General features: G+C 40.1%; 4 protein-coding genes across 11 annotated transcripts; 1 reads left to right on the top strand and 3 right to left on the bottom strand.

Annotated features, from left to right (window-relative positions):
• Positions 1 to 1,002: 1,002 nt before the first annotated feature.
• Positions 1,003 to 5,056, top strand: LOC109859077 (zinc finger protein 350-like). 7 transcript variants are annotated; one of them, XM_020436951.1, is made up of 4 exons: positions 1,003 to 1,317; positions 2,799 to 3,149; positions 3,334 to 4,180; positions 4,300 to 5,056. In XM_020436951.1, the coding sequence occupies exons 2-4, from the start codon at positions 2,826 to 2,828 to the stop codon at positions 4,404 to 4,406; spliced, it is 1,278 nt and encodes a 425-aa protein (XP_020292540.1). In that variant the 5' UTR covers positions 1,003 to 1,317; positions 2,799 to 2,825; the 3' UTR covers positions 4,407 to 5,056. The 7 variants fall into 7 exon arrangements, with proteins under 7 accessions (XP_020292540.1, XP_020292544.1, XP_020292541.1 ...); XM_020436955.1 differs by lacking the exon at positions 1,003 to 1,317 and adding an exon at positions 1,338 to 1,477; XM_020436952.1 differs by lacking the exon at positions 1,003 to 1,317 and adding an exon at positions 1,670 to 1,912.
• Positions 5,057 to 13,133: 8,077 nt separating this feature from the next.
• Positions 13,134 to 15,470, bottom strand: LOC109859071 (zinc finger protein with KRAB and SCAN domains 5-like). Its single transcript, XM_020436942.1, has 3 exons — positions 14,814 to 15,470; positions 14,013 to 14,513; positions 13,134 to 13,894 (listed from the first exon to the last, which is right to left on the bottom strand). Exons 2-3 carry the CDS (start codon positions 14,419 to 14,421, stop codon positions 13,431 to 13,433), a joined length of 873 nt encoding a protein of 290 aa, XP_020292531.1. The 5' UTR covers positions 14,422 to 14,513; positions 14,814 to 15,470; the 3' UTR covers positions 13,134 to 13,430.
• Positions 15,471 to 15,603: 133 nt separating this feature from the next.
• Positions 15,604 to 19,717, bottom strand: LOC109859075. 2 transcript variants are annotated; one of them, XM_020436946.1, is made up of 6 exons: positions 19,343 to 19,717; positions 18,864 to 19,115; positions 18,297 to 18,503; positions 16,831 to 18,140; positions 16,328 to 16,735; positions 15,604 to 16,225 (listed from the first exon to the last, which is right to left on the bottom strand). In XM_020436946.1, the coding sequence occupies exons 3-6, from the start codon at positions 18,331 to 18,333 to the stop codon at positions 15,716 to 15,718; spliced, it is 2,265 nt and encodes a 754-aa protein (XP_020292535.1). In that variant the 5' UTR covers positions 18,334 to 18,503; positions 18,864 to 19,115; positions 19,343 to 19,717; the 3' UTR covers positions 15,604 to 15,715. The 2 variants fall into 2 exon arrangements, with proteins under 2 accessions (XP_020292535.1, XP_020292534.1); XM_020436945.1 differs by lacking the exon at positions 18,864 to 19,115.
• Positions 19,718 to 20,200: 483 nt separating this feature from the next.
• Positions 20,201 to 22,416, bottom strand: LOC109859076 (pyruvate dehydrogenase E1 component subunit alpha, mitochondrial-like). The gene is made up of 6 exons (XM_020436947.1): positions 21,993 to 22,416; positions 21,745 to 21,918; positions 21,431 to 21,649; positions 21,111 to 21,359; positions 20,561 to 20,806; positions 20,201 to 20,475 (listed from the first exon to the last, which is right to left on the bottom strand). Exons 1-6 carry the CDS (start codon positions 22,101 to 22,103, stop codon positions 20,326 to 20,328), a joined length of 1,149 nt encoding a protein of 382 aa, XP_020292536.1. The 5' UTR covers positions 22,104 to 22,416; the 3' UTR covers positions 20,201 to 20,325.
• Positions 22,417 to 22,637: the final 221 nt, after the last annotated feature.

The raw sequence follows: 22,637 nt of genomic DNA, 5'->3' as shown, positions 1-22,637 counted from the left end.
TCGAACGCTCGCACACGTTCGTCGGAAACACTTAAAAAAAAATCGTGAGATGGCACATATTGGAAGAAAGTATCATGTTTATATATTACAAGTACTCTTGATTAAGATGATAATAAAAGAAAAAACATTGCAGTGAAATAATTAATATCCCCCGAGAAATGCATTTACACACATACACACACACACAACACACACGATATTCGCGTTGCCTTGAGAAACCAGCATTTTCGTAATAATTCTCCGACTTAATGAAGCTTGCCGATAATATTTTTTTTTCCTACCCGCTTGGTTCATTCGAAGGATTTATAAATCTTGTAAGTAAAATTATACGTATATATGACACACACAAGAATGCCGAGTTTGCGTACTTTTTACTTCCCTCCTGATCGGTCGTATGATTATGATGTCGACGATGATGATGTGACGACCGACTTTTACGAAAATACAGGTAAATGCGCTGAAAAAAAATGATAATAAAAATTGATGATCGCAATGATTCACCCAAAAGGCTTTCCGATGTATGTATACTATAACAAAAAAAAAAAAAAGAACTTAGTCTAAGATAATTAAGTGTACACAATTGAAGGCAATGGGTACAAGAAAATATATTATTATTTTATTATCGTAATATTATAATATAGATATCATTATATCGTAGTTAGGATCAATAGTATATAAGTCATTTTCATTGTTACTTACATAAATATTGGAGGAGAAAGCTAAAATAAAACATACATTTAATACAAAAAAAAAAACAAAACAAAAAACAAAAAAACATCAATTCTCCTCATATCATTATTATAACAAGCGTTATTTGTGTATTTTTCTCCGGTTTTTTCGAATTATGTTTCTTCGAGTCGTGCTGCAACACGGGAGAGAAGCGAGAGATCGCGAAAAAATTATACTCTTATTCCCCGCGGTACTAAAATAAATTACTTTTCAAGAGATATTACGGGGCGGTAAGGAGAGGGAGGGAGGGGGGGGGGCAGTTTAATGGCAGGTCGACGGTAAGGGGTACCAAGTTAAAATTCCGTTGCTCGATTCGTGCATTTTCGCCATGATGCGGTGCGGTGCGGCGCGGCGCGTTGGGAATCGGGAGACCCCGGGAGGAGAGAAAAAATAGTTAAGAGGCTGACACAGTAGAGGGCGGATGGGTGGGATGGGGATACCGGCTTGAGGGACAGGTGTCAACGATACACCGTAATAAGCGGGGTATCTTTTTTTGCGGCGACGGCCGGCTGCGTGAACGTTGAAAGAAACGCGACCCGAAACGTATCGCGGGAGCGGCGGATTTCGCGCGGAATCACTGCGGAACGGGTAAGCAACATTTTTGCTGGCCTCCTCTCTCTCTCTTCGTATTTCGACGAGCGCGGGACGGGCGAATTACACACGGCCATTTTCTCTCGAGTTCGATGTGGTGGTGCGACGGACGGCCCCACGCTACGTATCGACTAAGTATCGGGTGGAGTGGAGTGAGGTGGGGTGAAGTGGAGTGGATGGAGTGGTGTGGCGAGAGAAGAGAAGAGAAAGGAAGGGTGGTGTTTTGCGTCTCCCTCGCTTCGTACCCCGGCCCATCCCCTTGATCGGCCGCCCCTCCGCGCGCGCCTTGTGTGCCGCGACTATCTCCGTCGGCAGTTTTTTTATTCGTCTTTTTCTCTCTTTTTTCGTTTTTTTCCTCCTGCTTGGCGTGTTCCTTGTGCGCGCGGATCTGGCAGAATCGTGTTCGCTTCGTACGAACGGACGAAGGGGTGAGCGAGCTGTCTAGCCGTGGCGCGTCCTTGGCCGCGAGCCCGCCGGCAAATCCGTTCGTCAGCAGGCTGAGCAAAGTGTCAGGCGGTTTAAAGCCGGCGTGGTGCGGTGTTAAAAATCGACGACGTGTTGTACAAATCAGCAAAACCGGGCGCCGACGTGCGTACGTACGCATCGCTCTTTCTATCTCTCTCTGTCTCTCTCTCTCTCTCTTTCTCTCTTTCTCTCTCTCTCTCTCTCTCTCTCGACGTGCGACCGCGCGTACTTCGGTGTGTGACATTGACGTCGGCTGATGCAGTGTGGTGGCGTGGTGCGTGTCTACCGCCGCGCTTCTGCCTCTCGGTCTCGCCTCTGTTGTCTCCCTTTCGCTTTCTCTTTCTCTCTCTGTCTCTCTTTCTCTCACTCACTCCATCTCGGACTCCTATCCTCTTTCTCTCGCTGTCTTTCTCTTTCTCTCTCTTTCTCTCCGGTGTCCTCTCGCGTGCGAGAAAAATCTGCCCCCGCATACTCTCTCGTGTGTGTTACGGGGATCCCCTTCCGAGGAAAGGATCCGGTGTTACGGCGTGGAAACATGGGGAGTGGGACATGGTTGTGAGTAAATACTAATCCGGCGTCACACTCGGCGCTCGGTGTCGTCGGCGCGGTCTCGCGCGTAACGTGTAGTCGTCATCGGGATCGGAGAGCGCGTTATGCTAACGAATCCGAAATGCCGTCGCACTGGCGACGTTAAAACGCGGCGTGTCGTCTGTTCGGAAGAAACGTTGGGAAAGAAATGTAAAATCAGAGCGGCGAACTCGTCAACGGAACTTAGCCGACGATGCCGCTTCCTCGATTCAAACTCGAGACGAAAACAGAAAACGCCGTAGTGTTATCCACATTTATGATCATTCACCCCCACCCTTTTTTTCTCACGTTTCGTTAATTGGACCTCCTCGAGAGTGTGTAATCTTTTATTCGTATACCCTCTTGGAAGTTCCCTTACTCCGAGTCTCTCTTTCTCTTTGTCTCTGTCTCTTTTTCAGTAGCAACACTTGTTTTTTCTTGTTCAGGTGTATGAATTCTACTGACGAGCTGCAATGAATTTCCCGCCGTTCGGAGGTCACTTCCCCAGCACTATACCGAGCATTCATCAGTTTGCGACTGACAGCTCCAGCGGCACGGGCTCGCGTTACAATCATTTTCCCAACCAGCCTCCGATCGGAGTGCCGGTTGTGGGAAAGTACCGTCCCGAGAATAACGGCATTCAGTCCGCACAGTCGCAAGTGATGATGAACAATAAAGTCAGCTACCCAAACAGTAATGTTCATCATTATCCGAATGTATCTTATTCTCAAGCCCAATCCGTTCAACAACGGCCGACCAACTCGCCTGGAATACAAGAGAAACGATCCTATCATCAGGTAAAGTTACTTTACGTACAGATCTTGTGTGTTACAGCTAATCAGCCCGAGATTAACTATGTGAAAATGTCGAAAAAAATGAACCTACTCTAGCAATACGTTGCAAAGTATGTGCGATAATAAATAGCAAATTAAATTTTGAATATAAAAATTTGTAATGTTTATTTCGTTTCTCACGTTGTAGCAATCAACAGAAACAATAAATCAACAAGATGTTTGCAATCTTCTTCAAGATAAGGACAAGAACAAAGAAAAGAAAGCGGAGGAGCAACAACGTAACGGAGAGACCACCACAAATGGTGGTCAGCAGGATTACACGATGCATCAGCATCATCAGCAGCACGCTCACACCCAAACGCCAGCTACCATGCCCGCTACGTGGCAATCCCTCGCCACTCCCGGATCCACCGTGGCTGATTATCTCAGTCACTTGCCAGCCAGCACTTTACCTCTAAGTTTACATCATTTTTTGAAATACTCCGCCGAAAGTATCAAGAAGGAATCCGAAATGCAAACGACCTCGGTAGCTGTGGCGACCACAACGACGCCCAATATAATGATGTCGCCGAACAATAAGAAGAAGAAAAAAAAGAAGACGCCGAAGGAGAAGAAGCCACGTCCGAAGCCCGGCGAGATACGTCTGACAACCGCACTGGACGGTTCCACGTTGTACTGCTGTCCCGAGTGCCACATGGCTTATCCGGAGAGAGAGTTGTTGGAGCAGCATCTTCTAGGTCACACTTTGGAAAGAAGATTCGTTTGCGACATATGCGGCGCCGGCTTGAAACGAAAGGATCATCTCACGCGTCACAAACAGAGCCACAATCCCGAGAGGCCTTACGTTTGCACAGTCTGCTTGAAGGCGTTCAAGAGGAAGGAACAGCTAACGCTACATTTTGTAATACATTCCGGCGAGAAGCGGCACGTCTGCACCGAATGCGGCAAAGGATTCTATCGGAAAGATCATTTGCGGAAGCACACCAGAAGTCACATCGCGAGAAGAGTGAAAGCCGAACTAAGTCAAAACGCTGGTAAGAAAAAGCACACAAGCGTGTGTATTATTACGCGCATACAATTAGATCGTCACATTACATCAAGCCACACGTTTATTTTTCTTCGTATCACACTGCCAATTTTTTCTGCAATCTAGGAACACAACAGAATCAACAGCAAAATAACGTTTCGAGTATGCAAACGACCACCGTTTCGGCGTCGTCTGTTCTTCCGGGTGGACATCCGGGTCCCCTCCTGTCCTGAGCCCCGCCACCAGGGAACTTCCAGGTTCCCCACCCGAACAACATTCTCCATACGCATACTTCGCATCATTCGTTGCATCATCATCATCTGACGGCGGTCAATGTAGCGCATCAATCGAGCGTCACACCGCTCGCTACGTCCGGTCATTATCAGTCACATGAGCTTAGCTTTTTGGGACACGTTAAAGATTTCTGAGACGAGAAGAAGACCTCGTCAAAGAGGTAACGACAAGATTTTGATCGACTGCTGTCGTTAACAGTATAGTTACTGACTGACCTATATGATTTTGAATCTAGTGAGTTTTGTACGAACGTATATTTCGCTATCTCGTGTGCTTCTCAAAAGCTTCCTATGTCTCGTCTTGCCAACGTAACCGAACGTGTGACGTTTTTCCTTTTTTTTGTGCAAGTCGACTCGGCCGACTTGGCGCGTCTTGTACTTTTGTGATTTTCACATATTTTCACGCGTATACATATATTTTCAGTATTGTTCTCATCATGGAGTTATACAAGTAGAGACGCGGCACGCGGTGTCTCGCGCGTCAGGTACAATAGCGAGAAAATCGCGAGACGTTAAGATACATATGTATATGTATCTTAAAAGCTTTCTTTTTCGAAACAATAATGTGTAGAGAATATTAAAAAAAAAAAGAGACATACAAGCTATAAAATGCTCTTTGTAGCACAAAACAAAAGTACACATGTGGAAGAAACTACTAGTTTTCCACAAAAATTCTAGAGTAGATATTTGACTAAGTGAGTCAAAGATTCTTGCCATATGTCGTGTACGACGCGAAGAAAAAGAAAATATTTTTGTGAAAACTTGGTATTATAAACGTAGAAACTAAGCTGATTGGATGAGAAAGAAAAGAAGAAAGCAAAAGAGAAGGGGAGAAAGAGTGTGTGTGTATGTGTGTGTGTGTGTGTGTGTGTATGTAAGAGAAAGAGAGTGCGATAAGGTGAGTGGCAGAGTGATAGAAGAATGAGAGAGAGAGAAGAAATTACGACATCTCTTTTTCTTTTCTTAGGTTTTTACGTCGTAGCGTTAACATTCGAGTTAATTTTTTTATTTTTTTTTAATTATTTCAGTGGCTGTTGTGAATATATCTATTATTTCTTGTTACATGGCATTACAAGTGCAAATAGTGTAAAAAAAAAAAAAAAATAAAAACGGGAATAGGAATTACAGTAATATTCCCGATACGACGAGTCGACCCACCGATTATTAAAGAAAGAACGATTTTTCGTTTCTCGAGGGCGAATTATATATTTACTTGATTTCTTAGGGTGCATCCAAAGGATAATTTATATTTAAATTATTAAACAAAAAAAAAAACAAAATTGTTTGGCTATACCCTATGAAAAAGAGAGGCAAAAAAAGTAGCAATATTTTTCGTGTTTTAACAGATAACGTAATTCTTTTTTTTCTTTTTTTTTTTTTTGTTCCTTTTATATATATGTACGAAGAGTTGACAATATTTTATATATTTTACGATATTGTTCCAAAATTTTTTACTTATTATCATTTGTGTGCGCGCACGTGCGTATCTTTTGTGCGCGTTTTCCAATGTGCGCGAGAATATTTTACCTAATTAATTATTTGGATGCGAATGCATCGTTATGCGTTTTATTTCTCGCGACTTATTGTACCGAGAACATATTCGACACACAGAAACTTAATTATACTTTATAATTTTTATATGACTTTTTTTTTACATTGTTTTTATATACATTTTTTCGTTGGACTTATATTCGTTACATTCTCGTTGAGTACTATGTGATTATATGTATAAGATTTTTTTTATTTCGTATATATATGTAGGTGTACGTAGCGCGTTTTCGGACTATGAAAAAAGGCTTTGTAGGTTTTAAAAGTACGTTTCTATTTATCCACATCGCAAATCTTCACAGACTGTGATTTCTTGTTTTTCCCGACAGAAGATGTAATGTCATCTCAGACTGTATTTTTTCTTTTTTTTTTTTTTTTCTTTTTTTTTTTTACTTCGACTTCACTCTTTAGTATTAACGTTTGTGCCATCGCTTTTTTGAACTCGGTCTTTTTACTTTTTTTTTCTTGTCAGCGACAAATATTTTATGTCATTGTTATCGTCATATCATCTCGCGTCTCATTATTTCTTATTATTAATACGGTGTGTGTTCGAATAGTGTTGCAATTAAATTTATTGCAACGGAACTAAGAGTGTCCAGTGAGAGTTAGTTTTGTAGGACAAAGACAACAGACATTCCCCTTGTTACGCACACGGCAACATGCGTGTACGTAGTTCAAACTTGCACTGTTCGCGGTTGTGCCATGTAAAATGTTTACGTTGTCACTTTAATTACACGTCTCGAAACGAACAAGAGTGGGTATTGCGTTTTTTTAACCGAAAGAGTCTCGCTCTCGCAAGTGTGGCGGTTAATTTTAATATTTTACTTTCGCAATAACTTGACTGAATATTCAGCGGCCCGTTTGCGAAACTCACTCCTGAAACTTTCCGAACACAGATTGTATTATCCTAAGCGTGATCATTATCTTTCATCTCTTTTAATACTGTTATTATATATTAATTATTATTATTTATAAATTTTGATAATCTCTTCTTGAAGGTTTTTTTCTTCTCAAAAAAAAATACTAAATCATAAAAATCAGAAGCCCAGATCTGCAAGAGATCGTTTCGATTGTTGGCCTTTTGGTTTTTTTTTTATGATTTATTATTTGTTCCCTCTCTATATGTATCTGTATAGACATGATCGTGAAATGACGTCAAACATGTCTATGTATTATATAAACATGTATACTCTGACGTAGAATGTTAGAAATATGATGAAGTCATATCGTTGTGGCATAAAAAATTTCCGCGTGTAATTGCACCTCTTGTCAGAAAATTCTTCGCTACTGTGTTTTCTCGGATGGTTCGTTTCAAATTACAATATGACGACAAATAATAATATAAAATATTTTTGCAAACGGTATACCATTTGCTTACTGGAGCAATTACAGAAGAGAATTTAAGTTTCGCTTTGTTGCGTCGTATTTCTAACATAAAACGTTTTAAATAACACAAAAATTCAGGTTTTGTCAGACCTCAAATATAATGGTACATTAAAATTATTATATGCATATATATATATATATATATATATATATATATATATAAAATATATACATGGATATGTATACATGTATACTAAAAAGCCATATATGTAAGAGATCAATTTATATAAAAGATATGTCATTGCCACTTGTAATTATCAAGGCAGAAGAGTACGTCGTAGATTACACGTTAGCGAGTAAGTTTGTATACAAAATATACTGTACTACATAAAAAAAAAAATATATATATATATATATAAGAGGCAAAAGCGCAAGAGAAAATGAGAAATGCAAAGAAATATACACGGAGTATATATCAGAGATATCGCGCACTTTTTTTAATGCGAATATTAGAGACTTAAAATGTACACGATATATTTCTTTTTAAACGCGTTTGAGAGAAACCTTTACGATAAGTTTACGGGCGAGTGGTAGAGACAACCGCGGACAAACAGCTTATACGGAAAGTTGAGCTTTCTCAGCAAAATAATATAATATAAACACACACACACAGTCGAAGTTTAATTTAAAAGAATTTAACGCGATCGAAAGAAGATAAACAAAGTATAATAATATAAGAGTAAAATCGATTTTTTGTTAGGGAGAAAAGCGCGGATCTCTCTGTAACTTTTGTGAAAGAGAGCGAGATTTTTCATACACTCTACAAGAGAGAAAGAGAGAGAGAGAGAGAGAAAGAGAGAGAGAGAACAAGAGATGAGAATTATGACGCGAACGTCGATAATGTAAGTCTTCGAAGGAAAGTAATTTGGTTTTTTTTTACAGCGGTAGGTGGACTATTATATGCAAATAATATGGTAAACGGTAATGAAGAATAGCTTTACGATTTATAAAAAGGAAAGACGGGGAAGAGGGAGGGCAGAGAGAATACTTCCAAAGTTCGACATACGTCTTCTTCGACGGTTCAAACAAATGAGTGGCTCAAGAAGGTCTATTTTGAAGGGTAGTTGAGAAAAAAAAAAAACAAAGAAAAGAAACCCTATTTCCATTCTCGACGAAACGACGTCGATTCTCGTGTCGTTGAATCGACCGTTTCGTCGAGCTAACCGATACATATAATAGATTGTAGTGATGTTCCTGTAGACAAAAAAAAAAAAGGGGAAAAATGTAATAGTTGAGACGCGGTGTTTTAAAGAAGAGAAATACTTTTCCGGTGCCTTTGTATTGCGCTGGATTTTTCGCTCTTATATAGTTTTTCATTGTAAAGTCTAAGATCTAAAAAAAAAAAAAAAAAATAATAAAAAAAAGACAAAGCTGCGCGTTGTGCCTCTCTGTTTTTCGGAACTACGTGTACACTTGTCCGCCTATACGTATTGTATTCGATAGAGGTTGTTGCGTTGGTCATTTCGTTGATCTCTTCTGTTGTGCTCACCATTACGATCTCTGAAATTTCGTTCTTGTGAATGACAAAGATGATTTATAGAATCAAGACACGATTCTAAAAAAAACGTTCCGTTCGTTTTCGGAATATTTCCCCTCCTTAATTTATTTCTAAACACGGAATCTCAAGAGAAAGAGACTGAGACTCGAGAAGCAAAAGAAATTCACAGAAACAAACCTTACCTTTACCATATGTGCATCGCATTCGACGAGTTTTTTCTCTCAGGAGAAAGAAAGTTTTAATTTTTTTTTTTTTTTTTTTCTAGCACGATACAATCTCGATTTTAATCACGCGTATAAAATAATAATTGATTTCACAGCAAAAGAATAAATTTATTATATCGCTTGTCTGTGTGAAAGAAGCGTGCGTTTGAAAAACACGCTCGTTCAGTTTCGGATCGAGTCGGAAAAAATGTCGATTAGATTTGATTCTCCTTTGTCTCGATCGCTCAAAGGAGCGATCAAATTAAAAGAGAGTAACGGATTTTATAGGAGATATGCTAATGATATAATAAACTAATAATTAGTAATAGTACTACTAGTAATAATCGACACATAGTAATAACAATAATCATAATAATATTAAAAAAAAAACAGCAACAACAATAATTATATTAGTAATAATAATATTAAAAAAAAAAAAAAAAAACAATAATGATAATATAATAAGAGGATTAGAAGCAACACGGGGAGAAGATTCGATTCTCTTGCGACGCGCTTAAATAGTTTTTATGCAAAACCCCAGAAACAGAGTTGCAAGCGATTATCTCTCAGATTGGCAACGACGTATTTGTATTCGACGATGAATGATATGCGTAATAATATGTGTAATATTTTGTTTTTCTTTCACACGCGCAACACGTGTGTATAGATTTTTACTATGCTTTCATCATGTATATGTGCTATATATATGTTACGTTACGTGTAAGTTCTGTTTTTCTCTGTAACAAATTTTTGTAATCGTTGCTCGAAACACGAAAAATATGTTTGTACGTACGTGTGATTTTGCTTTTACAATTTTTTTTGTTCTACAAATGTACTTATATATTTACGGAAGGATGTAAACGTCCTTCATTGTTATCTTGATTCGCTGGTTTCGATCGCTTTTTATTAATTTTACGTTCCGAGCATCGAAAATGCAACGTTGAACAACACAGCGCATAATATATATATGTATACATAAAGACGACACGTTGAAAAGAGAGAAAAAAATTATTATTGATCGAGAATATCAAAAAAAAAAAATATTACTCAACAAGAGCAGCGGAAAGATCTAAACGAGAACATACCACTTCCATATAAATACTCGAATGTGAGTCTCTCAGGAGCAGAGATGCAATGAAAATCCATATTTTTCTATAACGCAGTATCGAAATTTTCAATTAATCTGTATTAAACCATAGAGCAACAAAAAAAAAAAAATAATAATAAAAGTGGACTTGATCGATGTCCCGTCGGAAGACGTGAATATATCCCAAGTGCGAGTGTAACTATATCTGTACGGTACTTCTTGATTTACGCGGAACGAGAATTCAATTAGTGTGTCACGCGTCAGGTCGTTTTTTTTTTTTTTTTACTTGCTGTAAAAAAATTCATAATTTCCCCTTTCATGTATTTTCCAGTGCGGTATTTTTCATCACGGAATGTGTTTGTGTAATAAATGTTCGGCATTGTATTAAGCGATTACATACGACGGAAGATTTTGCGCGCGGTGTTTATATACGGAGAGAATCCTCCAACGAGCTACATTTGATCCTTTTGAGTATGAAAAAACAAAAAAAAACATACAATCGGCGCCTTGTCGCGTGTGTGCTGCGAGTGTAAATGCGTAATTGCGTATACAAATGTGTAATAAACTACCAGAGTTTTCGACAAAAAAAAACACAATACGTTTAACAGGCGATTGACGGAAAGACACACAAATTCCTCGACATAGTACAAACGCTCAAATTCTTGTTTCTCCCAGATAGATAAGATGCGTGAAGATGATGTCGGTTAGAGTGAAATATAAAAACCACCGGTTGGCCTCGAAGTACGAATATCAATACTCTTTTCTCGTTACGTTTAAATTTAGCAGAGCGATCTTTCCGCGTTCGTTTGACGATAAAAAAAATATATATATATATATAATATACTTTTTACGATATGTAAGTCGGCTGAAACAACAACAAAAAAAAAAAAACGTAGGCGAGCTTTTATATAGTGCAATATATTCGAATGACGATGTACGGCTTGATTTAGTTTGTATTTTCAAGAAACAAAATTTTTGAACATATAAATCTCAAGTAAATGTTTTTTTTCTCCATCCTTGTACATAGCCCTCCTTGCATTTACATTTGATTTCGAACTTTACTTTTTTTGGTCTTTCCGTGCGCATGTGCGTAGGCAGACCCCTTAAAAAAAAAGTTTCATTTGTTATAAATAATTTATAAGCATTGAGTAGTCTATATATGTGTGTGTTGTGCGCATAATTCCGACCGACTTCGAGGACTTCCGGTAGAAATTTAATAAAATGGCACTGGCGGCCGCACTTTGCCTACACATCGGGGGCCTGAGATCTTTCGTTTATTATACATTTATCTTATCTTTTATATATACACACATTTCCTCGATCATCACCACGCTGCCACTTTTTTAGAGCTGAGAACAGTTTGTACCGCAGTCTTCCAGGGTACAAAGAAATACCGATTGATTCGTCGTGCGTGAATCAAAAAAAAAAAAAAAAATTTGATGCGGGATGAGTGAGACACATACGAGAGGAAGAGAGGAAAGGACGAGAGATAAGTACGAGAGAAGAAGAAAAAAATATGAACTATATATGAGCGATCCTTCTTGTGTGTGTGTGCGTGTGTATGTGTGTGTCTCTCAACGTTTTATTTTTATATAGAATGCTTTACAGTGTCTATCGAGATTTGCGAGAAAGTTTTAGACGGGCGAAAGGATGTGCGAGAAAGAAGAAACGCGTGCACAAGTATGTAATAAAAGAAAAAAAAATTCACAAAATATAAAACGTAGATAAAAATGTACGTACGCGAATAAATTTTAGATCGCGCGGGAATAAAGGCTTAAAAAACTTTTGCGTGCGTTTTTCAGATGTGACTTGGGATACTACGTGCTTCGTATGTAATATATATATGCCCTATATACATATATATACATTAATATTATGTATACACACGTACACATATATACATAGATATATGCATAAAAAAGAAACAACAACCGAATGACGTAATAATATCTTTTCTTACAATTCGTTGCGTGCATGTGTATATAAATTGTAAGAAAAGTCGCATCTCGCGCAGATGATTTTAAATTGTTCGAGATCAATCATTAACCGATAAAAAGAAAAAGAAGACTCGACTCTCTCTCTGTCCCTATCCCGCGTTAATTTTATATACATACATGGGTTTTCTCTTTTTTTTTTCCCCGGTTTTCGCAACAAGAACGACGACAGAAAAATTGTCGACCAAGCTGAGTATCACAAGTTGCGGTGGTTTTTTGCATTTTTCAATGACTGTATCATATAATATACGAACGAGGTAGATATTTTTATATAATAATCATTTTATTATATATATATATATATATAATTCAACTAAGATCTCACTGCAGTTTAATAACAAAAATGCTATCCTTTCCTCCTTTAGGAACTTGGATCGTGCTCTTACTTCGTGCATATGTCTGTGTGAGTGTACAAGAGCACAATCTAACGATGTATATATATATACATGTATATATATATATATATATATGTATATATATATATATTATAGTAACAAAATATTAATAAAATAACATGAATTTTCATACAAATACAAAAGTAATATATGTGAAGCCCGACTCACGATACACACACATCGTTATTTTTCTTTTTGTTTAGAAGTATTGATATATTTTACTTTTTTTTTGTAGTTTCGAGCGATGTGTCTCCGATTACTTCTAATTTCATTCAATCTCATATGCTTTAAACCATTACAAGCTAATTCGCAAGCCCGTCATGTACATTTTTAACAAAGTTAGTTCCGACATATGTGCAACTTTTCAACGCTGCCTCAAACGGGATATATAAACTGCTCTTTCTCAAGTAACAATAATTCTTTTTTTTTTTTTTTTATCTACAGATATGCATCAGTAAATTCACGTAAATAACACGTTTCTTTCACGTCGCTCATCTATACGTAGCAATAATAATATTGTGCTTAGAATAATATTGTGCTCTAGTTGATCTTTCTCTGGTATGGACTGGTTTTTTTTTTTTTTTCATTTTCTACATTAATCTTTTGTTTGCTTGCTGTTATTAAAATTACATAGCAACGAGATATGCTCCTCCAACGAGACGCGCGTGTCTTACACTATTAACAAGTTGCTTCCGAAAGAAAAATTATTTCGCTAAGAATTCGTCGAAATTAATTTTAGACAAAAGCTCTCCGTACGAAATTACGTTCGAGTCGAATTATTCGAGTAGTGAGACGCGATCTCTCTCTTACATAGACAGAGGTAAAAATATGTTGAAATTATTCAGTGCGGTAACTAAGTTCGCAAAATTGAAAACGGAGGCGGCCCGGTCTGTCTCATCATCATAGCGAAACTACTTAGCCCTTCTCTCGGCTGTTGATCGTTCGGGTTGTTCTGCGTGATGTTCAAGTGTTTGCTACGACCGCTATTGTGACTTTGCAAATGTTTCTTCAAGTGATCTTTTCTGTAGAAAGCCTTGCCGCATTCTGTACAAACTTGATTTTTGCTACCCGAGTGAGTGATCATGTGACGTGCCAGATGTTCGTTGCGCTTGAATGCTTTGCAACAGATAGTGCACTGATAAGGCCGGTCCTTGTTGTGTCCCTGCTTGTGGCGATCCAAGTGTTCTTTTCGCTTCAAGCTCGCGCCACAAATGTCGCAGGTGTGAGGTCTCTGCTTGTGATCCTCGAGATGCTCGTGAAGCGCCTCCCGATCCTCAAATCTATATGCGCACTCCGGACAGTGGTAAATCAATATACCTTTACAAACAGAGAGAGAGAGAATTATTACACACACAGAATCGTCGGTAGTCAGAATCTACATTTTGTGTGCAAGAAGCACTTCTGACACAACAAAAAGCTCGTGAGGCTAACTCACCATTAATGTGCTGTGGCTCGATTTCAAACTCAAGTTTCGGTTTTATCTCCTGACAACTGTGAATAGAATTATTGCCGCTGCTCTCGTATTTGGTCACGTACGGTAGGCCCAGAGTGCTGGAACAGCGCGCGAAGTACTCGGACGTGAGTCTGAAATCAATCTGCAAGGGATCCGTCATGGTTGCAGCGTCAACTTTCTGTATGGTCTGGGTGCCGGACGACTGTTGCGAGATCTGTCCCGACGTTAACTCTTTGTTGCCGCAGAAGTTGTTCTCATTTCTGTTCTCGTCGGTCTGTTGAAAGTGTTGTTGAGAATGACCGGAGTAGGCATAACCGAGTGCGGCTGATCTGCCGTGTGAAGGAGGGTGTGTACTCGACGAATATTTCACATTGTGTGAGTCATAAGCCATTATATTGTCGACGAGCGAGGGAGATACTGCGAGTTTCACAACAGATTTCCGATGATTCTTGCGGCTCTTATGAAATCCCTGACATTCAACACCTTGGAAGAAGAACAAATGAAATAAAAAAACTCTCCCGTTACACACACACACAGATGAGTGAGATAAAATGGCAATTATTCGAAGCACAAACGACTCTCCGCAATTGGTTTTTTTTTTTTTTTTTTTTTTCACTGAACTAGCTGCACCAGTTCAGAGTTCATCTTTTTTTTTTTTCACTTTAAGTTGGAGGAAAATGATAAACTCCGAACTAGTGTGGGCCAGTTCAGCGAAAAAGAACAAACAACAAATAACAACGAATTCATTTGCATATATAAAAATAAATTAATAACATATCTTACAATGCGTGTCGCTCACTCAGGACTGTCTCCTGCTACGTTGCTTCTCTGTGTTTATCTCGCCCTTTCCCACGACACGAAAATACAAGATATTTCGCATAACGCCGAATTATCAACGAGTGTCGACGAATGCGCTCGATTGGTTGTTGTTTTCTGTCAACACGGTCGCACTTCACATCGAACAGATCGTTTGATCAGCGTGAAGAGAATCTGTTTCGCAGAGTGGGACTGTGTGCGACGGAGAGACGCACGCGTAAAAATAAATCATCTCTTTACCTCAATCTCCGCTAAACGCGAGACCGATTCGAACTACTATAATTCCGACTGATTCTCGCCCCTTCTGTTTAATCGCACGACGGTTAACGCGTACACCGAGCGAATATCAAACCATACTGCGGGGCACCGTGGATGGCGATCATTCGTTTGTATCGTTTGTATCAGTGCCGGCCATCTTTTACGAATCAGCTGCTGCGCTGTACGTACCTGCGCGTAACTTTTTAGTGGACGAAACCACACCGCGTAAATGGACGAAACTACGTGCGACGCGAGAGAAACTACCGTCTCTCCCGTCTCTGCTTCTCTTATCCTTTTCTTTTTTTTTCGAGGAGATTTTAACTTTTAAAAACGTGACTCTGTGCGAACGAGTGAGAAAGATTGACCCGCGCGATTTTTTTTTTCCGCGCGCACAGATCGTAAAAATTTATAAAAAAGAAATAATAAATAATAAAAACTAAATGACAAAAAAAAAACAGCGAAACGTTGTTAAAAATTTATTTATTTGTACATAGTTTTTCTTAAAAAAAAAAAAAACAGCTTTTTACAAAGAATCGATCAAAAATCGTCAAAACGTCGACAATTTTCTGTCTGAAAAGAGAGAAATACGTTTTTTTCTGTAATAAAAAGTTTTAAAAATTATTATTATAATTATTATTAGCTGTGCTCGATTTGCTCGTCGAAAAGGAAGACTGATTTTTCATCTTGCTGATCAACTTCTGAAAGGTGTTTCGTCTGGTTGAGCCCTCGTTTGAGTTCTCGGTCTCGTCGTTCTCGTTGCCGCTTCGTCTGTTCGTTTCGTTGGCGCAATTGGAATCGCTCGCGCGCGACTTTCTGTTACCGGCAAATCGATTCCACGATCTCTTGTCGTTCGACTTCGCGTTGTCCTCGTTATCTCTCTTCCTTTCGATAACGTCTCTCTGCCGCGCTCTAAATTCGGCCCACAGAGCTATGTCGTCGTACAACTCTTCGTTCTGTTCGGTCTCAAGGGCGTCGCGAACGCGCAAACCACTTTTCGGCGACTGATAATGCTCGATTTCCTCTTCCGCGAAAGTACCGTTTGCTAAAATCTTGATATCATCGCACTCCGCGTTGTCGTCCGTCGCTTCGTCGGTCGCTCCTCCGTGCGAATCTTGCGTTTTCTGTCGAGAAAGAAATTTCTCGAATTGAAACTCGATTGAGAATAGCGAGCGAGTTTTTCCTGCGCTGATTATTTAGCGAGTGAAACATTACAGAACACTTACCTGAAGAAGACTTTTATTACCACACTCCTCTCGACGGGCGCTCACGTCGTCGTAATACTCCTCCGTTCGACCGGAATTATTCGCCCGGTTGGGCGTGATCGGTCTGGGGGGCGGAGGACAGTTGTACTCTGGTAATTCCTCTTCCACGTTTGGTGCTGAGAGTTCCTTAATCTCCTTCTTCGGTTCGGACACGTGGTCGTAAGTGGGCATCTTCTCCGAGACGAGCGGGGCAACGGATTCGAGCGAAGTTTTGCTCTTGCATCTCTTCTCCGATTTGCCTCCGGACGATTCCCTTCTGCTGAGAACTCTGTCCAGGAAGGACTTCTTCTGCAGCTTGCTCGGGGACGCGTCGATTTTCTGATCTTCCTTCGCGCGATCCTTCCCGAATCTTATAATCGGAATTAGATTCTGTGCACGCACGTTAAAACAATTATCGGAACTTAAAACAGAGACTAAAGCGTACATTGTTTTTTATGTAAATTAGCGTTAATTTGTTTACTTACTTCCACGTCGTCGTACAAGTCTTCCTGTGTTTCGTCATCGTTGACGACGGGACGATCATTGAGAGAATTGTTCTGTTGTCCGACGGTAGTCGTTGCGTTGATCCGCGAAAGCGTAACGTCATCGTATATCTCCTCGTTTGCGCCGAAGGAATTTTCCTTCGCCGTCTCATCTTTGTCTCTTCCTACGTCGGATTCATTGCGCGCGATTTCGCTTTGATTGTTCGCGACCCGTTTCTTCTTGGACAGATTCTGATATTGCATCTCGTTTTGCAGGTCCTCGATCTTGTGATAGATCTCGTCGTCGTCGTCGTCGTTGTTCTGAACGACGGTCATATTGCTGTAGTCAAGCGGCGAGACGGAGGGCGGCAGAGAAGGCAACCTGCGTGGTATTCGCGCGGGTAACGGAGGCGCGTTGTCCGCGCGCTCCGTCGCTCCGGTCTTCTTGCTACTTGCCGTCGTCTTGCCTTTGGTCTTCGTTCCGTCATTAACGTCCGATTTTTCCTTAACCACACGCCCTGCCGTGTCGTTGTTCTTGCGACTCATCGGAGAGGACTGAACGATCTGAATCTTATGCTCTTCCGTTTTATTGTTCGCTTCTTCGTTGCAGCTTCCTATTTCGCAGATCCTCGCCACCCACTGATCCATATCTTTTCGCGTTCTCGCGATAAACTGCAACGTCTCGCTTCCCGGTTTGTATATCTCGAAGGCCAACTCGCTTCTCCGTCGATCGCGCGGGATCAAATTGGGCGCGGGACGCGCCATGTAACCGCGAATCGAGTGAATCGAGATAGGCTGATTGTGTCGTTCGCTTCGATAGATGAGCAAGTACGATCCGATCAGCGCGATCCAGCAGGTACGACCTCCTTCCGACAGAAACAACTTCTTCCCCTCCTTTTTGTAAAGCGGTCCGCATTTGTGACACTTGCTCCTCACCTGAACCGCGGGCAAGTGTTTGTAAATCCCGATCAACGTCTCGTCCTCGTCCCAATCTTCGTCATTGCGCTCGGACGAATTCTCCGTCGGGTTCACGATGATGATTCCGTTCTCGAACGTTTCGTAGTAATCCTGATAGGTCTGTTTCTGAGACTCTTCTTTCTCCACGTAATCTTCCGACTTGCTCTCGCACTTCAGCAATATGCTCTTCGGGCCGGAGTTCATGTCGAGATAAGGTTTGTCCGGGGACGACGCGCCCTGAGCGCGCGTAACGGCGCTCAGGGTGTTCTTCGAACGCGCCAACAGCTTCACTCTGAGATTTTCCAACGCGAGCGGAAGCTTCATGTCGCGAATGGATTCCAGAAATGCTATCGTCTCTGTTGACAAAAATTTGACACGAGATGTTGCGTATAAACGAACTATTGGGATGATTTAAAACGGTGTGTGTTTTGAAATAAAAGAAAACTCACATTACTTTGTTAAGCACGCATTTACAATCTCACTAGAAGATGTCACGCATAAAAAATACATACCGCGCAATATGTCGCTGATGTTCGTGTCGGTTTCCATTTTTATTGTTGGGTTTATATAGAATTCAACAACTCTTCGCTTCTAAGCAATTGTACAATTGTGACAACTCGAACGACAACTTCAAAAGTTTCTATCGCAAATGTTTACAGTATAGATGATAATAATACGCCCGTCATGATTCTCAGCATTGTTTTCTCGATCGTCTCTGTCTGCAAATATTAATGACCGAGGATACATATTTTTATATTTCTACAGGATGTGTGCGCGCAGAGATATAACCACTGCAGATAACGTTTTATCACAAATATTGCAACGCTTACTAAATACAACTTGGTGATAAATTGTATTTTTTCTTACAGTTTGTGTTTAGCTCGTTATAATAAAAATAATCGTGATTTATGCAAATTTGTTACAGAAAAATTTACTTTCCTCCGCAAAGAAGCATGTTTACAAATTGTATTTGCTTCGGTGAACAGAACGGAGAGAAAAAAAATGATTTATTTTTATTTTCTACATCAGGACGTCGATATAACGTGTGCGTGTGTGTTTTTTTTTAATTTCATTAATACCGTGCGCCATCCCATTGTCCGGGATAATTAAGATACGGCATCACGTCGACTTCGATCGAGTTATTGTCATCTATTTGGGCGAGAAATTCTTCGAGCGCGCTTTGGTCGATGACGCGGCCGAGGTTTGTCGCCGCTCGTTTTATTAACTTAGGACAATTGAGACCAACCGCATGCGCCTCTTAGATTGCTCGTTCTTCTTCTGTGTTGCAAACTTTCAGACACCGCCCTTTGTGCGCCATCTCCCTCTTCGCCCTTGTATATTTCGTTCAAGAGCAGAGAACGTTGCGATGAATTTTTTAACATCAAACTTTTTTACTTCACAGTTACGTCAAACTTTGCTCAAGTTGAACCGCGAACGCGGTTTGAACTCTACCGCGCAGACGAAACAACTTGACGTGGAACTGTATAATTACGTGTGTGTGTGTGTATGTGTTATAAGGAAAACTAGAATTCGCAGAAAAAAACAGCAGATACAATACCTGTTGTCAGTTTCATCGGTCGCTCGAGACGAGCGATCGCAGGTGTCGAGTATATTGTCAACCGTGTTGGCACAATTGATAAAAATGATAAAAAACCTTAATACATACAAAATGTATATTAAAACGACCGACGGATATCGTCGCGACTTGGTCGATTCTCGTTAGAATTCAATTAGCACACGATGTGACACGTGCGAGCGACGCAAGGCGACTCCCGCAGAGACGTTTATGTTGCTTCGTCTCGCCCTCCGCGTTGGCTGCGCGCTTCTCCTACGCCTCTTTCACGATCTGACTCATTCATCGAGCTCGTGTCCATCAACTGTCTTGCCGCATTTCGCCGGCTACGTGCTTTCGGGTTTTTACACCATCATCAGCCTCAATTAATCACTTTTCTGTTGACAGAACAAATAACGAGACTGTATAATCTTTCCTTCTTTCTTTTTTGCCGATCCCGTCGGATGTTAAATTCGCAAGCAGATCGAGAAAAAATGTAGGATAAGTCACGTTAAATTATGTGCAATCTAATATTTCTTCCAAAAACAATGCCTTTCGTATATAAAAGTGTCATTCTAAACAGAGAGAGAGAGAGAGAAAAAGAGAAAGAGAGAAATTCTTACATGACCTAATCTTATCTACAAATGCTCGTTTAACGAGCAGTCAAGAAAATCTGATCATTTTTTACAACAACGACCTCGAACTAGAATAATGTGATATTATATAATATTTAAGAATTATTTTTATAACAGATTTTACGGTGTATATTATTTAGATTGCATTTATATATTTGCAAAATTTTATAATATACAAAACTTTTATACAGTTTTCACAATACATTTTATCGAAAAGTACACGCTAAAGTACACGTAAAAAAAAAAAAAACACGGAAAGTCATCCGAGACTTTGTATGCGGGAAATGATTAAAAACTGGTTGTCAGAAAAAAAAATTACGTACGCGACCGATATAACACAAAACGTTGCTTTCTTCAATATAATTCCCACGGAACTTTGCCGCGAACTTTTTCCAGCGGTTTCGCATAAACGTCAGTTGAAATTTCCGACAGTTCCGGCCACGAGTCGGCCTTAGCTTGTTCCGCTTCCTCGTCGACCTTCTTATACACCGATTTTCGTATGTTCTGCAATAGTTTGTTTAAAGCGCAGCCGTCTCGGACAATCGCGATTGTTTGAACAATAAAAACAATAAAAAAATTTGACAACTACCTCAATGTCTTTCTCGGTCAAAAGTCCTTGCTGTACCACGAGCTTAGTGAATAGCGCGATGGGATCTTGCTCGGTTTGCATGAGTTTGATCTCTTCTCTGCTACGATAACTGACGCCGGGATCGCTTATGCTGTGTCCGTAGTAACGATAAGTTACGAACTCCATTATAATCGGTCCGTGTCTAAGCGCGTGATCTCTGCTGAAACGTACGGCTTCGCGCACATCCGCAACTCTCATTGCGTCGACCTGAAATTTAATAGAATATTTTATTTATATACTGCTCTTTTATATTTCATTTCAATATATTTTATAAATATGTATGGATGTAAAATGTTGTTTAAATGTAACATGTACGTTTCTAAGACCGATATTCTCATAGTCCAATAATTAAAAGTGTTTTTTAAATTCATCTTAAGATGCCGCACAGGTTGTTTTAGTGGCTATAGCATCTAAATACGAATGTAAGATCTTAATTAAAAAATTCGACTGTATATAAATATCGGTCTAAATAAATGTAAATATTACTTCAAACGCCATAAAAAAAAAGCACCTTTATTCCCGGTATAAGATCTCCGCGGGTGTAGAGTTTGGTGTTGGCGGAGTGCCGGTGCAAGGCCGTTCCCATGCTGTACAAGTTATTCTCGCAGATGTAAACCACCGGCAGGTTCCAGAGCTTCGCCATGTTCCAGGCCTCGAAGATCTGGCCCTGCGACGCCGCGCCGTCGCCGTACAACGTGAATGACACGGCGCCCGTGCCGTTGTACTTGTGAGCAAGAGCGATACCGGTACCGATTGGCACCTAATCCGCAACGCGAATTATAACAGACCGGAAGAAGCGAATAAAAAGTCGGAAAAAAAAAATCGACTTACTTGTCCTCCAACGATACCGTCGCCGCCGTAAAATCTCTCCCCGTACATGTGCATCGAGCCGCCCTTGCCCTTAGACGGTCCCGTCTTACGGCCGAGTAGTTCCGCGAAAACCGAGCGAACTGTGGCACCGAACACGACGGTGAAAGCGTGACATCTGTACGATGTGATCAAGGTGTCGTTTTCGGCCAGCGCCAATTTGATGCCCACAGCCACGGCTTCCTGGATCGCGCGAGAGTAGCGTGCATTCGTTTTCGCATAGGTTGGCCGCGCACAGATCTCAATATGTTAATTCAAAACAAACTTTCTCGGCGTACCTGACCGACGTACAAGTGCAAAAAACCGTTGATAAGACGCTGCCTGTACAAATCCGCGGCTTTGTGCTCCATCCGGCGTATGTAATTCATCATCTCCAGAGCGTACCTGGCCTCGTCCACGGTCACAAACGCCTCTTCCGACGGTCCCTTGTCGAGTCGATACAAATCGTATTTCTGAGAAAGAAACTTTAATTAAAGAAAAAAATACATCGTGAGAAAGAAGAGACGGAAGATGCTTGCGTCCGTACCGTTTTTACGACAGCTTGTTTGCTGGAACTGCAATAACTCGCGAATAACGCGCGTCGCATCCTATCGCCGTGACGAAAGAGCGGCAATCCTAATTTCCTCCACATTGACATATTTGATTGAAACAGTGTTTTCTCGAGAGTTATCCAAAAGCGAGAATTTTCTTAACACGATTTTCACAATTTAAGAATTGCCTCGATGCTCCTCGATCGATACGTTCATCGTATCTCACATACCGATCGATTCTTGTTCGTGATGTGTCATTATATGTTGTTACTTCCCTTACTTGTTCTACTAATTCGTTGCTACATACAAGAATTACTCGTTCATAGCGTGATGGTAAAAGCTTGTTTTTTTTTTTTTTTTATGATATTACGTAAAATTCTTTTCTCTCACGAAGATATCCGATCGACGTTCCAACAATGACGGATCGCATTAATTTCGATTCAATTAATCGCAAAAAGTCGATCGTAACACAATCCATCGTTTAATATAAATAATTGTTTTATTGCGAGTGAACAATTATTTATAAAAACTATCAAATTTTATATAATAATTATACAATGTTTTTTTATACAAAATAATGTCGGAGATTTTAAATCACAAGACTCGTGTAAATATGCGATTTAAATCAAAGTTGTTGTCAA

This window comes from Pseudomyrmex gracilis, unplaced genomic scaffold (genome assembly GCF_002006095.1).
Source record: "Pseudomyrmex gracilis isolate BER0280 unplaced genomic scaffold, ASM200609v1 scaffold_236, whole genome shotgun sequence".
In the NCBI taxonomy this organism is placed as follows: domain Eukaryota; kingdom Metazoa; phylum Arthropoda; class Insecta; order Hymenoptera; family Formicidae; genus Pseudomyrmex; species Pseudomyrmex gracilis.
Note: the sequence above shows the minus strand (reverse complement) of the source record. Positions and strands in the feature narration are given on the sequence as shown.